Below are 19,155 nucleotides of genomic sequence, written 5' to 3' on the forward strand. Positions count from 1 at the left end.
AGGCAGAGTGTGGCAGTGTTCCATATTTCATATACGCAAGTCAAGACTTTTCAGAGCTAAGAAGTATTTCTGACTTTAATTTTCCTCAAAACAAATAACTTAATTAGAGATAACTTGAAAAGTGTTTTCTTTATGGACATAAGATGGATGTGACAATAAAAAGACCAGACAAGTCTCTAAGTGTGAGTGTATAAAATAATGTAAAGCAGAGCTTTGTCCCTTCCTAGTGGTCATTCAGTAAAACTGCAATCTAGGCCTGCAAATAACCATTATTTTTATGACCAATTCATCTGAATGCTATTTTCTTTATTAATCAGTGCATTTTTTTGTCTATGAAATAATTGGCAAAAAAAATGCCTGTTACATGTTACATCTTAGAGCCCAGCTTGACTTGTTGAAATTGCTTGTTTTATCCTATCAATAACCCAAAACAGAAACATGTTCATTTTACGATCATATACAACAAAGAAAAAGCATAAAATCGTCATATTTCAGGACTTGGAAGCATTTATGATTGAAAAGTGACTGAAATGATCAAACAAGTATTTGACTAGTTCCCTATTTGTTTCAGTTTCTACTGCAGTCTAGTTTGTGCATATGCTGATGAAACATAGTCAGCTGTGAACAGAAGATGAGACAGTGACATGATTTACTTAAACAACATTTTAATGATGTTAATCATCAGTTCATATAGGTTAAGAGTGATAACAGGATTATGAGAAACAGCCTCTAACAATGTTGCTAGTGATGTACAGTCTGAAGGAGACAGTCTTAAATATCCATATAAAGACGAGGAACACGCTGAAAAAAGTACTTCATTGAACCGTATTTTTGTTTTTGTTTTTTTTTTGTTCACATTAGTTACAAGACCTTTACCAGTACTGTATTTACATAGTGCAAAAAACACACTTGCTGTCAATTAACATACTTCAAACACTTTGATGGAAGTCATAGCAACAGAAAGCCTACACACAGCGTACCTTTTATCAAACTAGAAATACTTTCATAATCCCAAGTAAGACATTCAGTACACTGTCATCTCCCATCACAGGGCTTTACATTGCATACAGCCCGACATACTGCATTTACACACTGCATCATCATAGACAGGCTGAAATCTCACTATGATTCACTATCAAATACCATTATCAAATTGGATTCCAACTGTTAAAATGTTAAAACTATCAAATGGCTTTAAGAACATGATGATTGTATTTTTTTTTTAATACAATGCAAAATCAAAATCTCTTTTGTACACTTGTATTTACAGGGGAGTATCATTAGCATGTGCATGACTTTGTGATGACTTGCTTGACTTAAGAGTGGTGACTCTGTCCTGAGGAGGGAGCTTCTCAGCTGTGGTGAACTGACTGCAGACAGCGGCAGTTGTAGCTGGGTGCCGACAAAATTTTGTCTATAGAATCTAGAAGAGCTTTGTAAGGATTTATTTCAGTTGTAAGCAACCATGTCTGTTTTGTTTTTTTTTTTTTTGTCAATTTGGCCCCTTTAAACTTCATGAACACCAGTAAACACCTGCTTGTCTGGTTGGTTTTATTTGATTTAAATGACATTTTGAAAAGGAAATAGATTTTTGTAAATTGGTAAAAATGACAATTTACAACACGTTTCTAGTTACCCAATTCTTTACTATTAAGTTCTGTGTCCAACGGTATATTTACCAAAACACAAATTTCTCTCTGGACAGAGGGACTCAGTGTTGATTTTAAATTTGATAAACAGACTTCAAAAAAAGTCTTAGGCAAGTTACAGCTTGAGAGTCCCCCCCCCCCCAAATCAGAGAACGAACACCACCAAAGAGAACAGGAGCACTTTTTTCTTTATGGAGCACAGACAACATCTGGGAACTGAAGACAATTCCAGTCAGAGGAAAACAACCCCAAATAGTTTCACACTTAGCAAATCAATATGACACACCATTACATACTGTAGTAGAACCACCTAGATGAGGTTATATACACAAAGCTTGTTTTGCTTCTTAGAAGTTAAGTCATTTGAATCATCTGAATACAGAATGGGACACATTACTAAAACACTCTCTGAAGACTGAAGGGTGGGAGTGGTTTTGGTAGAAAGACAGAACCCCTGACACTGTAACATTCTGTGAGGAAAGCTAAATACCAACCAAGCAGTAATTAAGAAATGCATGCCTCTCTTTCCCTCATTGAGCAGTGAGGTGAAAAAAACACACATTATTTACAAAAATAAAGCTAATGAACACAGCAAAATAAATGCAAACTACAGTATGTGCCTGTAAATACACACACACACACACACACACACACGCACACGCACACACACAAATACTTGCAGAGCTGTAAACCTTGCAGGACTCTGAATAAAGTAAGATGGGAGCTGGAAGGTTCCAACCTTCCTTTTCTGTGAGCTACGGACAGCAGTTCAACATTTCTTGCTCCCAGAGAAGTCCTCGACTGTAAAAGAGTTCAGTTTCAGAGGAGGAAAATCCAAAACTTCCCTCTTAATTCAAGTGTAGCAGGTTATGGGCCGAAGAAGTGAGGGCAGATGAGTTTTTTTTTTTTTTTTTTTAAAGAAACGTCAATTACTACCCTTCAAAATGTGTTAGTTGTTGGTTGGTCTGTTGCTGCGTGTTTGTAAGTTCATCAGTTTCTCTGTAATGCGTTAATGGGTTGTGTTTGAGTGTTGGTCAGTTGGTTGGATACCTGAGATTACGTCTAGTGTCAGGGGTTAGAGACAAAGGAGAGAAGCTGCTGGCTGCTGTGAGAGCGACAGAGGACAGAATGAATGAGTATATAAGAAAAGAGGGAGGAGGAGAATCGATGTCAGCCGTTGACCTTCTTAGCCTCCACTTTCTCTTTGCCCTCCACCCTCGTCTCCGTGATGTCTGCTGAATCAAGGTCCTCCTCGTCCTCACTCTGCCCTCTCTCCTCTTCATCGTCTTCCTCTTCCTCCTCCTCTTCCGTACTTTCCTGGCTCTTTCCCAGCTGCAGGTTTTCCAGGGTCTTTGACACCCAGGATTCGATGCGGCTGCTGAGGGTGGGCACCTCCACAGAAATAGGCTCAGGAGTGTAGTCCTCCTCCTCCTCGTCCTCCTCCTCTGCCTCTTCCAACATCCCGGGGACTAGGGTGGAAGTGGTGGAGGTGATGGAGGAGTTCAGCGGGCCCCTGCAGCTCCCATCCAACGATCCTGTCTCCGTGCTCTGCTGTGAGGCCAGCTCCAATCGGTCGTCAACCCGGACCTCGTCTCTGTCACCGGCACCCTGAGTCAGAGGCCCCGCCCTGGGCTGGGGAGCGGTGGAGCCAGGCTGGGTGGTGTTGGTGGTGGCTGCCAGCGCCTCACTGTCTCTCTGGGCGGCTATGGAAGGTGCAGGGCGACTCGGCTCAGTCTCTACAGTCTCTGGGGCATCTGAAGTCTCCACCATACTTCTCCAGTTGGTCTCTGAAGGAATTAATACATTTGTTAGGAAACATTTATATAAACATTTATTCAAGTTCTGTACCTGAACGCAATTTTATTTTTATTTAACTGACAGCTGTAGTTAACTAACCCATTCACCCTTTTCAGATTAAAATCGTATATAAAAACATAACATAATCTTATAAAGATTAAGATTAAACCAGAAGTCCCCAAACTTTTTGGCTTGTAACCTCTTACTTGATAGTTATTAGCAATTCCACCACAGAGAGAATCCAAATCAGATGGTGTCATTTAAATTATAGTTTGAAGTCAAATCATGTAATGAAAACATTTTGAGTAGCAAAACATGTTTTTTCTTCTTATCTACCCCATCAACCATGTAACAACCCCCAGATTTGAAATCAGTATTAACAATAGCGGACACTTTTACTTAGGTAAATAATCTTAATCCTTCTTCCACCACTAATTAGAGAGACAGAAATGAGGGAGCTTACCGTACTCCTTCTCGTTAACCTCTGAGATAGGCTCAGAGAAGATGGAGCAAAAGGAGATAGCAGAAGCAGCTGAGTGGTTACGGGAATGCCCCATGTGGTGTGGGACTTTCTTGTCGTTTTTCAGAGCCTCCTCGGCTTGCTCCTGCTCCAGAGCTGACACCATGTCCTTGTAGGCCTTCCTAGCCTCTTCTGTCAGAGACACCAGACGGTTGAAGAGACCCTGAAAGGCACAGAGGGAATTAACCAAGTTAGCAAGACACAAAAATTTTTTTTAAATTATTTAAAAAACTATGAGCTGCTTAGATATGATCCTGTGATTCCAAAGTCCCTATATATCTTTACTGCTCTATAACAACTACTGACCTACAATCTGGATTTTATTGTTACATTCACTCATCAAGATAGATAGTTTTAGTGGATGGGAGTGCCTTACCTCAGCTCCAGAGTAGTTGAAAATGCCAACCACACTGACAGGCACAAGTTTGTTGACGCAGCGTCCTAGAGCTTTTCTGCCCAAGGCAAACACAAATGGGATCTCCTGCTCCCTCGCCATGGCGATTACATTGTATAAAGCTTCATCCAAACCACCTGCAACACAGTAAACAATTAGTGATTCAAATAAATAAAATTTAAGAAAACCAATTAACAAAAACAGGAGAAAATGGCAATGACTTGCACACAAGAATGGGAAAACCTGCTGTTTTTGTAATAGATATGTCACTGCGGGATTTTTACTTCTTTATTTACATATCCAGAAGTTACTGAGAAACATCATCATTTGAAGTTGTGTTTCTGGCCACCTGATGGATGACAGTCCATGTTCACTCTCTGTTGACTCTGTTTCTCTGCAACTCCTGAGAGAAGTATCACTTAGTTCATCAGCGAGTCGCCAACTGTGTCTATCTGCAGTTTGTTGCTGAGCAGGTGGTGTGCAGTGGGTTTTAAAGGTTTCTTTCTGAATACAACACTACGAGAGCAATGAGAATGAACCAAACAGTAGAGTTGCAGCTGGACAGTTAAACAATGAGCTCAACTCAGACATAAGCCATGGGGAGCTGCAGATTTGTGTGAAACTTTTCTCCAGCTTCCTTTCGCATTGTCACGTTGTTTTCACATTTTTATTAGGCACATTGTTAAACACTGAAAAAATAATGATTATAGCTTTAAACATGTTTACAGCTCAGCAGGTGAGACCTCTGACAATTTCATCAAACATGTACTGGAGACAGTTTTGCTGCATTATTCACCTTTGGCCTGGATCTTCTCACAGTTGGGAGAGATGATGACACACTTAATCTTATGCAATTTCATATGCTTGGTGACCTCCCTGAGACCCATGACCAGGCGGCGTTTAGATTTGGCCTTGGTAGGATCCTTCTGGTAGACCCGCTCTTGGAAGCGAACCAGTTCCTGTAACAGCATAGTCACACTCTCGTCGATCTCTTTACTCAGCACTTGGTTACAGTACCTGCAGAAGAAAAGATGACAAGTGAGGGCACAAAAAACAAGGAGGTTACAGATGTTCAAAACATATTTTGGGTGGCTACCAGGCTAATGATGAAGGTCATCATTATTGTTAACTAGCAGCTCTGAAACAGTAGTAAACGGGGTGAAGAAGAATTGATTTCCAGTAAAAGTGTAACGTTATCCGATGTCAGCAATCTGGAAATATGTTACACTGGAAAGTGCCATCAATAAAAAAGCAACATATCCAGTATGCAAGGCTTTAATTTTGTGGGGGTGCCACTAGTGTTAGGACATTTAATGTAGAAATTTTTATTTATTGCTAGATTTTCTTTATGATTGTCAACTTAGATAATAAAAGAAAGATTGTATGGCGCTCATGTATTTGATATACAAAGGGTTTAACCTGATTCATGCCATACAACAATGACAGCAATCATATCACATCCTTACAGGGTCAGCAGTATACAGCTGTGAATTTTTCTTTTAACATGATGGCATGCGATCGGCACTCTATGGTTATACAGCTGTTCATGACAGCTTTGCTTAACTACTTGCTGGTTATGCTTATGCTATTCCACTTTGTTGCTATCAGACCATGAGATAACATGCAAGCTTCGAGTAAATTTGTGTTTTGATGAAATATCTATCAGAGGGACGACGTAGGGTGGTCTGAGGAACAAGTGTCCTGCTGGTCAGAGCTGAGAGGCGGAGCTTGTCAACAGAGGGTTTTTGGAGGCTTTAAATGCAAAATCTGTTAGAGTAGCGTGGGCTGGGACAATAGGCCTACAGCAGAGGACACAGAGGGACAAAGCTGTGTTTGTAACCACTGGCATACATTTTTGCTGAGAGGGGACAATGTGCTAGGCATCCTTGCCATACTCTACAATTCTTTATTGTACAGTTTCGCCCTTAAAAACACCCATTAACGCTCAGAGTGCGCTTCTCACAGCCAAGGCTCTGTGAGTTTGGAGTGGGACAAATATTTGCGTCGCTAACCATTTTTTGTTACCACACTGTGCGTTTTTGAGACATTCCAATGCCAGGGATTCCTACAAAAGGTCTGTCCTGTTCCTACTTCTGTTTCTCACTCCATGTGTGTTAAAGTGTGTGTTCTTACTCTCTGAAACGTCGGCTGTGGATCTTGGTGATGGCGTTTGAAGCCATGGGACTCCCAATGCCAGAGCTGGCAGGAGAACCCTGGGACACTGGGGTGATGCTATATGGAGAGTTCTGACTGGCCGGGGAAAGGGATGCATCACTGGGCACACTCAGACCGTTCTCTGTGGTACGAACAACAGACCAGAAATAACAATTAGACACTGGTGGATAATAAAAAAATATGAGTATAACTGAAATGTTTTCACTTCATAATTATGATTTGCGCTCACCTTCTTGGGAGGCGGGCTCTCGTGTAAGATCATCAGTAAAATGTAGGTCATCCCCATGCTCCTCCTGGCCTGATGACTCTTGTTCCACACTTGCCTTCCCTTTCTTCCCTTCACGTTCCTTCAAGATAATCTATAGAAAAGAGTAAAATACAAAAATTGGATTATACTTCCATGGTTCAATGACCCCCATTCCTTTTACAAACTTTTAAAGGGGCTAAATAACATCATATAACCACCTCTTCTAACTCATCAACTTGAACTTAAAATCACCAACCTTCTTAAGGGCTGTTGGCCGTTTCACTTTGGGAATCTCTCTCTCCTTCCCTCTCTTGACACGGGGTGCAGTGGAATCCAGGGCATTATGAGGGGCTGCGTATAGTGGCTGATGACCCTTCAACGTGGACGGCACATTGGTCGAGCCTGAGCTGTGGAACGGGGTGGTTGTTCCAACTGGAGAAAAGAACAACAAAGTTAACAGTTACTGAGATTATATGCACATGCAAGTGCAAAGGGGTTCATAATGCTGGGAACTGAATTGGGACTGTCAGATGGTTTTGTATCAATTTAATGCTCCTGGTCTGGCCACTCAGTGGGGGGTGGGTGGGGGTGGGGGGGCTAATGTCAGTCACAGTTACCAAGTCAGCTACACGAATTAGTTCTATTATGTTAAAAAGAAATTAAGAGTATTATTATATTTTGTATATATTTTTAAATCATTATTTCAGTATATTTTTCAGGATTTCATCAGTATTTGTCAAAAACGTATTAATGGAGCAAAATCCTGATAACAGCTTAAAACCAGAGGAACAAGAAAACTAAATTTGCAAAGAACACTGGAAACAAGTAGACCACCACTAACACTGAATGAAAGACATTTAATGTGACATTATATACTTGAGATAATACTATAGCCTCAAAAAAGAGAGAGTATTGAGCTGAATTAACATTTTGACAGTATTTGACAGACAGCTCAAACCATCATTGTAAATTACTGCAGGGATATTGCATCATAAAATAGTTTATTTTTTCATGCCACTTGTTAATGTCGTAATGATCGTTTTTGAATACCTGTAAAAGACAGTGGCTTGGTATTGGTGAGTTGCCTGGCCTTCATAGCCTGCTGATGTTTCTCCAAAGCTGCCAGCATGTCTCCCAGGTCCAGCTCAACAGAGGTTTTACTCTTCTTCCCTGCAGCTTTGGTGAATGCCTCCTACCGGGCGAGGACAGAGAATGCAGAGCAAGGTCATCATACCCATGAAACAATCAAATACAACTGAAGATCAGAATGGTACTCATAGGCCAGCTGGCCCAGTTGTGAAGACACGAAGTGATTAAATGCATCAACATTTAAACCCAGAACCTAATGACGTTCAGCTTCATACCTGTAGTTTCTTCTGCTCCATGCTGATTTCAGAGTACTCCTGTGCAGTGGCCAACGCAGCAGCCAGAGCCTTCTTCCTCTGGCTCTTGGCCCTCTTGGGAACAGAGGTTGTAATGGGGATGGGTGTCTGCACAATGTTGATAGGGGAGTTTTCTGGTAGGTTATCCAGCTGTGAGGCGTATAGAGACACAAACAATATTTAGTAGGGGTGTAAAGATTAACTGATACAAGAGTCAGTGATTAACAGATACACAACCACTGATCCCAAATTCTGCATCAAGCTTGGGAAAAAACACGATACAGCTTCAAGTGTCCACAACATTCACACGCTGGAGGAAATATGTTTACAACTGCTGCCTCATGTTTACATCACATAAGCAGTGTTCAAAATAAACAAGGGGCACCACACACTTTGCTACAAATTTCAGAAGTCGACATATGCGCAATGCCACTTCTAAGCTTTTCCTGGTTTGAGACAAAACTGTTATTGAAGCTACGTGCCATTTTATTTAACAGGGAATGCATACAGGCTATTGTCCAGTCAATCCATACAGTGTAATCAAAAATACCAAATTCAGAGTGATCACAATGACCCAGGAACTCTCTGAAAAATGCGGTATTTCTAATTTAGCATTTGAAATAAAAACTGAGAAAATAATAAATCAATTTAGTCACATTTACTATTAAAGAGTCAAATTGTCTGAGAGGGAGAGACACACACCCTGCAAACAGTCAGCACAGGACACAGAGACTGTTGAAAGACGGTCACCTTCAGAAAGCATTTTCTCTTACCAGGTTTTTGGGCAGTTTAGGTTGCGCGTGTGTCTGCGCTGGAGCAGATTCAGGTTTGGTATTGCGTTGGGCAGCCCCTCCAGTAGCAAGATCTGGAAACTCATCTTCATCCTGACGGACATGTAGAAAACATGTCAGCACAACAAAAGACTCTGCCGAACATGAATACACAATGAGAGTGATGGTAACAGAGAAGTCATTCCAATGAAACTTCTCTCACCTCAAAGTAGAGGGGCTCTGGAGTGAGCTCAGTGCCAGCGACCACTGCTGGCTGTAGTCTTTGATCCGACTGGTTGGGTGGCAAACGCCCTGGATAGCCACTATGGAAATCCTAGAAGGCAGAGAACGGAGGAGTCAGACAGGGTACCACAGCAATTCAATATGCTTATTACCCTCTATACTGTATATCTGTGCACATGCTGTCTGGTGAGAACATTGTAGGAAGGAAGGAAAGAGTGAAAACACCAAAGCTTCATTACATTAATTTTTCTTGCTCATGAAAACTTCCCAGTAGATTAACTCAAGTATACACCCCTGTGGTTGGCTGTTTTTTTGCTTAAATTGTTTATTGGCTGATGGAAAATACTGAATGTGCATTATGTAAGAGATGCGTGTTTGGAACTGATGACGAGTTCTGACAACCCTCTGCTTGAATTTATGAGAAATGTGACTGGATATCCACACCACATAAAGGGTTGGCTACATATTCTGAGAAATATTATCCTCAAATGCTAATGATTCCTGTAATTTTAATAGTAAATATATGTTCAGTATTTCACAATACTCTCAGAGTGTTATCAGAAACAGAAGCCTTTAACTTAGTGTCTACTCAAGTGGGACCTATGGTACCTGTGAGAAGTTTCTCTGTTCAGGAGTCTTCCTCTGGTCTGCTCTGTGAAACTGACCGTTCCTGTCCCCCCAGGCCTTTGGGGGAGCCTGGGAGGTTACATTTACCCATGTACCTGTTACTGAATAAAAAAAAAAAAACATTGTAATTCTCACGTGAAAGAAAAATTTCCATCCATTTGGAATATATTAGATACAGGATGCATCAGAAATCTGATTATAAAAGCGTGGTGTGAAGACGTGTGGAAAGGAAGGATTCCTAACACCTGATTCGAACACATATTGCATCAAACTTACCTGTCATTACACCAGCCTCTACTCCCTATAGGACACAGAAAATATAAAAAAGACAAGTTAAGATATATAGTGTATGTTAAATATGCTACTATATATTACACTGTGAGCGCAAAAGAAATGTAATTGATTCAGTTAAATGGGTATTCCCCCTGTGCACTGCTGTTCCAGAAGTGGAGTCAAGTATGTTATGGTATGTCCTAGTTGTTCTTCCTGGTATTTCAATGACGTCTACATTTGTTACTTCAAAAAACTGTTAGGGGCTGACAAGCGCAGCACCTAACCCCAACGCTAACCCAATTATTAATGTTCAGACTAAAAAAAATTCTTCAAAAATATGTGTTGGATCTGGAATTGACGGTAAGTAGCAAACATACTGTGGGTGCTGTTGTATTCTCTGCTGTTCGTTGCGTTACCCCAGCTGCCTGGTTGTGCTTGGGGCTACAGTAGCCACTGTCGCTGTCTATATCGGCCTCACTGGCGCCCTGCTCATTGTAGCTTTCAGCTGGATGGGACGCCCGTCTTCTCTTTGTACGGTTCTTCCACAGCAGAGGACTAGCCCGCTCAGCAGCACACCGCCCTGACACATCACCTGGGAAATCTGAGGACAGAGTAGAACTAGGATTTTAGCCTGGGTGTAAATGATTCATAGGAACAAAAATCTTTGCAGTCAGTCCAATATTGAGCAAGAACGGTAAACCCGGAACTGTTAAACAGCTGCTGGAACGAAATCAACAATGCACTGGCCCAAGTCAAAGTCTGTCCACTTAAAGAGCTTGTTTTTTTCCACTGACGAGTTCAGATTGACGTTTTAAGTTTCTGACAACCTCATGGATGTTACCTTTTTGTTAGAGAGGAAGATCCTTGTTTAACCAGAAACACATGTTATATAGCTCTGTTTAAAACTAACCAAACTCTATTTACAAAAACTTTAATTTTACCTTGATTGGTTTGTTTGTGTTACTGTTTGGTACTTTTACTTAAGTAAAGGATCCAAATGCTTCTTCCACGACTGAAAATCAAAATATCTGATCCCGTCAGTGGCAAAAACAGACACTTTTAATCAATGTACTTTGATGCGGACAAATGTACCGATTGATTACATTGAAGCAGCTGTTTAGAGGTTCCGGGTAGAAGGTACAAGATTTTTGTCCCCATCAATCATCATCCTCAAAAGAGGAACTATAAATACTCTAGGTGATTCAATAGAAACTCACTGATCACCAACTTGGACCTGGATTTAACTGTATGACGTTTTTCATGCAACACAATACCACAACTGAATGACCAAACTATTTACACAGGCTATTGAGAACAGAGACATCATGGGTGACACCATGAGCTGCACACATGTTAACCTTCCCAACTGGAAACTCTACATTCCAGTTCTTTCAGAAGTTTAGCACAAACATCATCAACATCAACCTGTAAGACCAGACACTGCTCTTATCGGCATTGTGTCCCACTTCCTCACTGACAGGAAAGATTCTTGTTCACAGGCAAAGCATCTAACTTTAACAAAGCTAACTTTTAACAACGTCTGGAATGTTCTGAGCGTCAGCTTCCTTTCAGCCACAGGATTAAAGAACAACACTGGCACTGGCCACAGACCTAGCTGGAAATTCAAACTATGAATTTTCCACTGCAACAACAAACAGGCTTTTCATCTTTAATTGGCAGTTATTGGGAAGTAAAAACATCTGTTTACACCCTGCATGGTAGGACTTAAATGTATCTTTAATTATTGCCATCGTATTCTTACCGGTCTGCTGTGCTGCATCCACCAGCATGACTGTCTTGGTCCTACCATCAGGTCCCAAGGTGCACACCTCCTTCTGCACAGCTACATTCCTTGTTGGAGGCCGGCGACCCCGGGGAGGCTGGCACACACCCAACTGTTGCTGCAGGAGAGAGAAAAAGAGGCAGGGCATGCTCACCAAATAGACAGAGGATGAGGACGGACAATTTTTGGTGATACAAATAATATATAATTTAATATATATATATATAAATAAATATGACAATAAGGCTGTTGTCCTTGTGTACCTTTGGGAGAACATTAGGCCGGATCATGCCTCTCCCTCTCTGACTGGCCATCCCATATGCTGGCCCCAGAGGCAGTGGTCTTTCCCCAACATCTGCTGAAACAGGGTTGACCACTCCAGCTTGCACAGGACCTGCATAGGTGCCAGGGAAAGGCTGGTAGAAGCCCATCACAGGTGGGCACGGAGCAGGCATAATCTGGTAGTAAGCATAGTCATTGGAGACAGGAGGCTGGGGGGAAGACAAGATGGGGTAGGCCAGGTATGGACCACCAGGGGTAGGGTTAGGCTGCTGCCAGCGCAGCTCCCCTCCATTGTACATAGGATGTTGCCTGTGAAGCAGTAGAGAGGCAATGTGTTAAAGTATTACTAATATTCTAGTCTTTCAGCTTTAAAGAAAGACCAAAGTATTTGAAAAAGCTGGCATTTTCACTATGTGTTGTAGTAGAGGACTGAGTGTGTCCATATCCAATCCAAAATGTCCTGCCACAACATTAACAGAATCACAGTCCTCTCTCAGTGGATATTACAAAAGTGAATGGTACAAAATACCACACAACACAACAAAATGTTACGAAATGTATGTTGAAACCACAAAGGGAAGGCTGTGAATCAGGTTACATTCTCTTAATGCTAAGCTATTTAGCTGTCAAATGTTATTTTAACGGAGGTCAACTTTTGACTAAATGTCTAAGCCTGCATTACATGGAAAAGGAAAAGATGACGAATATATGTAAAATCAGATCTGTAATGACACATACTCAAAATTACAAAACTCATTCTCAGTTAAGAAAACCATGATCGCAATATCCTGAATTAATCACAGCATTGTGTAGAGGTTTTTGAACTTTGTGTCACTTACTTAAAGCACTTCTCAGTTTGTATTTTTTTCAAACATGCAATAATGTTGGGAAGACATTTTGTGTTCCACAAAATAAGATTAACATTCATTTAGCAGGAGAGAGGTGGTGCCTGGGTGGGATGTGGCAGTAATGTGTATGATGGTTGGTTTGTTAGGCTGTGTCACATGCAGAAATGTTGATAAGGATCCAGATGACATTTTCACAGCCAGCTTACTATAGCGGGTATTTCCTTGCATTCAAATAGTGGGGAAGGAAACAAAGGAACGGATGTGTGCAGGATACAGCAGATCACTCTGGACAAAGAAAGAGCCACTGGAAACATAGATTGTGGTTCCATGTAAACTCTGTAACTCTGGGGAGGTTTCCATTCATAGTTAAGCACTCTTAATCAACAGAGCAATCTAATGGCTCTAACTCAATACACTCTTTAAAGGATTTGATCGTGATCTCTTCTGTGAAGCACAACATCAGGGACACAGTGTTCTCTTCTTCTTATTTTAGTAAACAGTTATTCTGAAAATAGAAAAGTCCAGAAGAGAGAAGATTGTTCTTGTGCAGTTCAAAATGGGGGCACCAATCTTCCCACAATGCCACAGGGATTGGCAATATTTCTGCTAAAGTTGACACCATTGGCAAAATTCATAATTGAAATGAACCACTGTTAAATTAGGTTTTCACCCATTCCTCAATCTCCCCCTGCTGGGGCAGTACCTGTTGGGTTGGTTCTCTTGGACAAAAGGGTAGCAGGTGATGAGGTAGCTGGGTATGGGAGTGGTTTCCACCCCACCACCACCTCCTCCTATACCTCCGCTCCCTCCTCCACCACCCGCCTCTCCAGAAAGACTCATGCTGACCAGGGATCCTTCAAGACCTTTCTTCTGTGGGATGAACGGTTCCACTTCGGCTGAAAGCTTCACATCCTGCAGTGACAAATGAACAGCCATTACTGCCATACCATGATCAATGGCAGCCACTTAATGACTACATGGTGTCTTTGAAAGAGAAATAGGTCCGTGCCCAGAGAGCACAGACTGATTACTCAAATTGGTTAAAAATAAAAAAGTTACTCAAGTCAGTCAACACATTTTCTGTTTGTTTTTTATTAAGCGCGCTGTTAGCCTTCTCCATACCTGTATCTACACAGTAAAACAGATTGTATCATTTTATTACTCTTACTGCCATCCCACACATATCAAATGGGATAGTTGTAAGGTGGAAGCTGATATCAACTGATAACGATTACCCATGAAAACCCACCTACATTTTTCCATAATTTGACTGTACTCTTTGCGTAGGTTGGGCAGGTGGGCCTTAAAATTAAAAAAAAAAAAAGCCTTTTTAATATCAGCTGAAAACATGGTAAAAGTCACAACTGTATAAGTATTAAATCTATACCAAGATTTTTAAGATATTAATCTGAGCACTGGATGTGTGACAGAGACCGAAGGAGCTGTACACAGTCTCCCAGCACACTGACCAACCTCCCATTCCTTTAGTGGTAATCACAGCAGAGCACTGTATTTCCTCACAATGCTCCTGTTGTTTTAAGGTCTTATGTGTCTACAGCCATCAGTAAAAAGGTAAAACAAGGACATAAAACCTTTATGAGGCTATAGATGACATAACACACAGCTGCCAGAGGATCTAAGCAAAGTACACAACATGTAAGAGAAGAGCTCCAGCCACTCATCCATCTTCTTGTTAATATGGTGAGGCTGATCTCTGTACTTCAAAGCCAAAGGGAGCTTACAATTTGTTTTGAGAGATAAATGCCATCAGCTGCTAATACCGGCCAGACACCAAATTACTTTTCAAGCGATTTCACTGTCACTGACAAATTTCCAATGTCGGAATAAAATCATGAAAGTTTTGTTTGAGTTGTAGTGCGCTCCTGTCACCTCGATGGTTTGGCGTAAGGTGGTCATCCGAGCTCTCTTAAGTCAGTCTTTTTTTCCATCTTTTCTGATGAAATTAAATATGTTTAAACTTATCATATTAGTTTTTAGTCATGGCTTATTCAAATACTGACATTAAAGTACGTGAACACTGTCACCTTCTCCAGCACCAAACAGGAAGCAGCAAACCGAGTTGATAGTGAGCACGGAGGCGACTCCGGGGAGGCGCAAGAATGTGAGTCGCTTGGTGTAAGGCCGCCATTAAATAGATAAGGGATGATTTGGTAATTGGACAAAAGGAAAAGAGTTTAAAAATAAAATAGGAAATCATAAATAGAAAATGCAAACAGAGTAATTTTAGATGTAGCTGCAACATTGAAAATTGATTATGTATGGTATAATAGACACACATTTAAAGCTTTTGTTTCAGGCCTTAAATGCTATGTTGTTCACTTTCCTCAAAGGTTTTGGCCTTTGAGAGCACCTGGGGACAAACACCAGACTCAGCCTTGTTATGAAACATATACTGTAAGTTAGGAAACAGTGATTAGTTTCTAACCACATCTCAACTCTCACAAAAAAGTGAGAAACAACAAGGAAACTGGACTAAGATGGAATCACATGTGCCACATGAGTTTTTGACCAAATGAGGAAATGAAGACAATGAATTGACCATTAGAATAAAATGAAAAAAATCAGTAGAAAGTATATCCCTTTCTGAAATCCTTATAAAGCAGCACAGAGGTACCCCCATATTATCCATAATGTTTATAAAGATTATGTATTATAATGATTATGTGATGAATTATTCACGGTACAATGATTTTATTGCTGCAAAATATTTCTTGAAAGGAATAAATGGGCAACCACAAGAAAAATTACCCTTAAGTGCCACTTTTGTATTAAATTGCAAGCAACATAGAGGTTTGGAGCATTCAGACAAAAGGCCATTTTCTGTGTACAAATTACTATAAAGCTATATAAACAAATCAATAAAGCTATTCAGTCAAAAAGCTGTGACATATTTACTACAGGCACAGAAGTCACTCAAAGTCTTCTTCTAGTCAGTCTGGTTTTATGGGTCTCCAGATATGTGGATCAAGCACACCAAGCAGGTGTGTGTAGGTGTAGAAGTGTAGGCTGTTGTAGGAAATGATACAGTAGGCCACACAAAGGCCAAAGATTAGAGATATGAGGCACTGGAAGACAGGCTTTGGGCTGAAACACAGAAGTACTCCCAAACTCAATCAGCCACTTCAGACTATTGTTCTGCAGAAACCCAGAGACATGGCCTCAAATGGGTAGGTTATGCTTAGTGATGACACCAACTAATGGGCAGGCCTGTATCTCCTTAATACCTTAAAAAGCAAAAATCTAATCAGAAAGCATACCATTGTTTCATGTACAGTACTGTATGCTACATTTAAAACATAACAGAGCAATACTTTTCATATTGTACTACTGCATGTTTTAACATAGTAATCCTTATTCTAAATTCATAATATTAACCTAATACCGTGTTTGTTAATGTCAGTATAACTGCTTTAACCTTCATTTCTTACATGCTCGTCAAAGTAAACTATCAAGAGTTTATTATCAAGAGTTATTGATATATGGTAAGGAAGTAAATGATATTAACAATTTGGAGCAACTGACAAGAATAACATAACTGCCCTCCCTGTCCTTTCCATTGCTGTCTCTGTCTGGAAGCATCTTTCACACCTCTGAGTACTTCTCATTTGACATAATGTCAGCATTGGTTTAATCCAAGGTGGCAGCTCTGTCCAAGGGGTTCCATTAAAATGATTTGCTATTGTGCATAGGATGAGGAAAGGGGAGAGGTGACAGGGTTCAGAGTACAAAGAAGCCCCCTCACTCTTCTGAAACAGTGGTCGGGATGCATGAATAGAGTGTCAGTGCAGCCAGTGGATGTCACACAGACAGCTATTGTCTCCCACTGCTACTGTCTGTGGGTGGTTCCCTCATTTTTCCTTAGGTAATCTGTAGAATCCATCCCATCTAAAAAAGAGGCATCGTGAATAGAGCATGTTCTGCCAGGCTAGTATAGAAGACCAAACTACAGATCTAAAGAAAGATTTTTTACAATCTCCCAGAGATCAATAGCAGCCTCATCCAGACTGATACATTTGCAAGGCTTTAAGACTACAGTAGTCGGTCTGAACCTGTATGATGGCACAGTATAGCTGATAGGGTGTTGTTATAGGATTAAGTTTGAGAGGATAAAGTAGGGACAGTACTACAGGATAAGCTAATTACATAGCAAGGCACAGCATGGAGGCCTCATGTGCACTAATGGTGAATCTTCAATTCTGAACACTAGTGGACAAATCCAATTATATAAAGAAAAACAAGTTTAGGAAGACAGAGCCTGTCAGAGGATCAATCTTTTGATTCAACCATGAGTCTTTGTGTATCTCTGTTAGTGAGAATAGCTGTGATTGTGAAAGAGGCAATGAGGTCAGACCCAGATGTGCATCCGCTGGGGATGACAGAACTCTGAGTGATTCGACTGGGGGCTACTGATCTCACAAGCCTCTGTTTGTGCAAGCATTTATTTTCACACCAGTAGCTCTCCAACACTACCAGACAGTATCTGTTTCTGCACTGAGAGCAGGGTGGGCTGTGTAGGTGACAGAACATATGCATTAAAGCCTTTAAAAAACCAATGCAGTCATGCAATAAATCCCAACTTGAAATTGTTTTAAAAAGGTGTTGATTCAACTTTATCATTTTGGAGAATGTAGTTTGTGGTGCTTTGTATTATATGGAGAGGTGTTTCTGATATTTTACCTACCTTCATTGAAACAAATGGGGTGGAGGAAATAATAGAAACACCTCTTGATATAACAGCACCAAAAACTGCAGCCTCCAAAATGACCATTGAGTTGATTCAATACCTTTCTGAAACAAATTCAACACAAACTAAACATTATAACCTTAATATAAGTAGTATTTATGGAAGGGCTGTTGTATTAGACTGCATTTGTGTTAGCTAGGAGTAAAGAATAAACAGGCAACTGAGTGTAGATTACACATTTTTAGATGTAGTCCTTCGGGAAAATAAGACACTGATGAGTAGACCTAAGGACCCCTTGTTGTCAACCAGAGAACACAACCGTCCAGTGGTGCTAGCTAACATGTTAACCTGACAAAGATAATAGACATTGCCTATTCGCCTTGAACAACAAACCCGAGAACAACCAAACTAAACTTTCTGCATTGCTAACAGCGTCATAGGAATGCCATACATGCAGAAGAACCAGACATTCCCCTCATGACGGTCCACAAAACCTCTCCGCCTCCCCTTGACATCAACACTACTTTCATGTACACATTCCTACCTTACCGAAACCTTTATGTAAGGTGTAGCTCTCCAAGCTGTTACCAATCATTTCGATAGAAAAAAAGAAAAAATAATTCTGCCAGCTAGTGTCTGTGATTAAAATGACCAGTGCCGTCAAATGACAGCTGAGATGTTTAGCTTCAGCTAGCAAGCTAGCGAAGCTAACATTTAAACACAGTCTGTCTTTGTGGGCTTAACGCATTGGAATAATGTCATGAAAATACATCTAAGTCATTTTATAAAATGGACAAAAACACATGCACCGCAACAGAAGAAAAGAAACGATTTATCTGCTGTGTTTTATACGGAGCTGCGGTTACCGTTAGCTGTTTAAGGTTAGCTTACTAGCAAAATGAGATAACTGTTTGACTTGTTGTCTGTGATCAAACACCAAACCGTGTGGTGTTGTTATCGATGATAATGACCTAAACAGGTAATTTTCGTCTAATTCAAGAAACGCTGCTATTTGTAATTACAACACCGGAATATCGGCTTTTTGAATAACATTAACGAAAATACAAATTTGGGCCTCGGCAGCTTAAACCAACGTTATGTTCCTTTTTTCCACCCGCTAAAGCCCTAGCAAGACCCCAACAAAACAGATAATTTAAAAATAAACTGTACCTTATTGTCACTAGCGTCCATGTCAGTCACCCTCGCCGCGACAGACCTTCATTGACCACAATGTGGACGTCAAGAGGTGGGCCCTTTTAATTTCTTCATTGTAAATAGAAATAATTACAATGATGTTCACCGAAGCGTTGTAGTGACTCACACCCAGTTCCTAGTAGACACCACCGCTAACTGTTGCTAGATGCTGCTGCTGCGTCAGCTGACGGGGCTCAGCACAGACCGGCCTGTGGCTGAGGCGCTATGCTGCCGAGAGAGAGCAAACTGCTGTCAGTGTGGAAATG

The 19,155-nt window shown here is 40.8% G+C and overlaps 1 protein-coding gene across 1 annotated transcript; it reads right to left on the reverse strand.

Annotated features, from left to right (window-relative positions):
- Positions 1-648: 648 nt before the first annotated feature.
- Positions 649-19,124, reverse strand: secisbp2l (SECIS binding protein 2-like). Its single transcript, XM_023414611.2, has 18 exons — positions 18,866-19,124; positions 13,694-13,902; positions 12,124-12,451; positions 11,840-11,978; positions 10,455-10,678; positions 10,081-10,105; positions 9,787-9,905; positions 9,158-9,268; positions 8,938-9,048; positions 8,147-8,314; positions 7,833-7,974; positions 7,039-7,214; positions 6,765-6,894; positions 6,494-6,656; positions 5,157-5,377; positions 4,343-4,497; positions 3,910-4,129; positions 649-3,436 (listed from the first exon to the last, which is right to left on the reverse strand). The coding sequence occupies exons 1-18, from the start codon at positions 18,884-18,886 to the stop codon at positions 2,820-2,822; spliced, it is 3,279 nt and encodes a 1,092-aa protein (XP_023270379.1). The 5' UTR covers positions 18,887-19,124; the 3' UTR covers positions 649-2,819.
- Positions 19,125-19,155: the final 31 nt, after the last annotated feature.

This window comes from Seriola lalandi, unplaced genomic scaffold (genome assembly GCF_002814215.2).
Source record: "Seriola lalandi dorsalis isolate HSWRI2012SDOR001 ecotype SW California unplaced genomic scaffold, Sedor1 jcf7180002054537, whole genome shotgun sequence".
Lineage (NCBI taxonomy): Eukaryota > Metazoa > Chordata > Actinopteri > Carangiformes > Carangidae > Seriola > Seriola lalandi.

Excerpts from the sequence above, each read along its gene's own strand:
- secisbp2l (XM_023414611.2), bottom strand. The coding sequence starts at position 18,886 with ATGGACGCTAGTGACAATAAG. Across the intron at positions 13,903-18,865 it reads TGGACGCTAGTGACAATAAG|GATGTGAAGCTTTCAGCCGA; the intron begins GTACAGTTTATT and ends TTGTCACTGCAG. Across the intron at positions 10,679-11,839 it reads GGATGCAGCACAGCAGACCG|ATTTCCCAGGTGATGTGTCA; the intron begins GTAAGAATACGA and ends CTCTGTCCTCAG.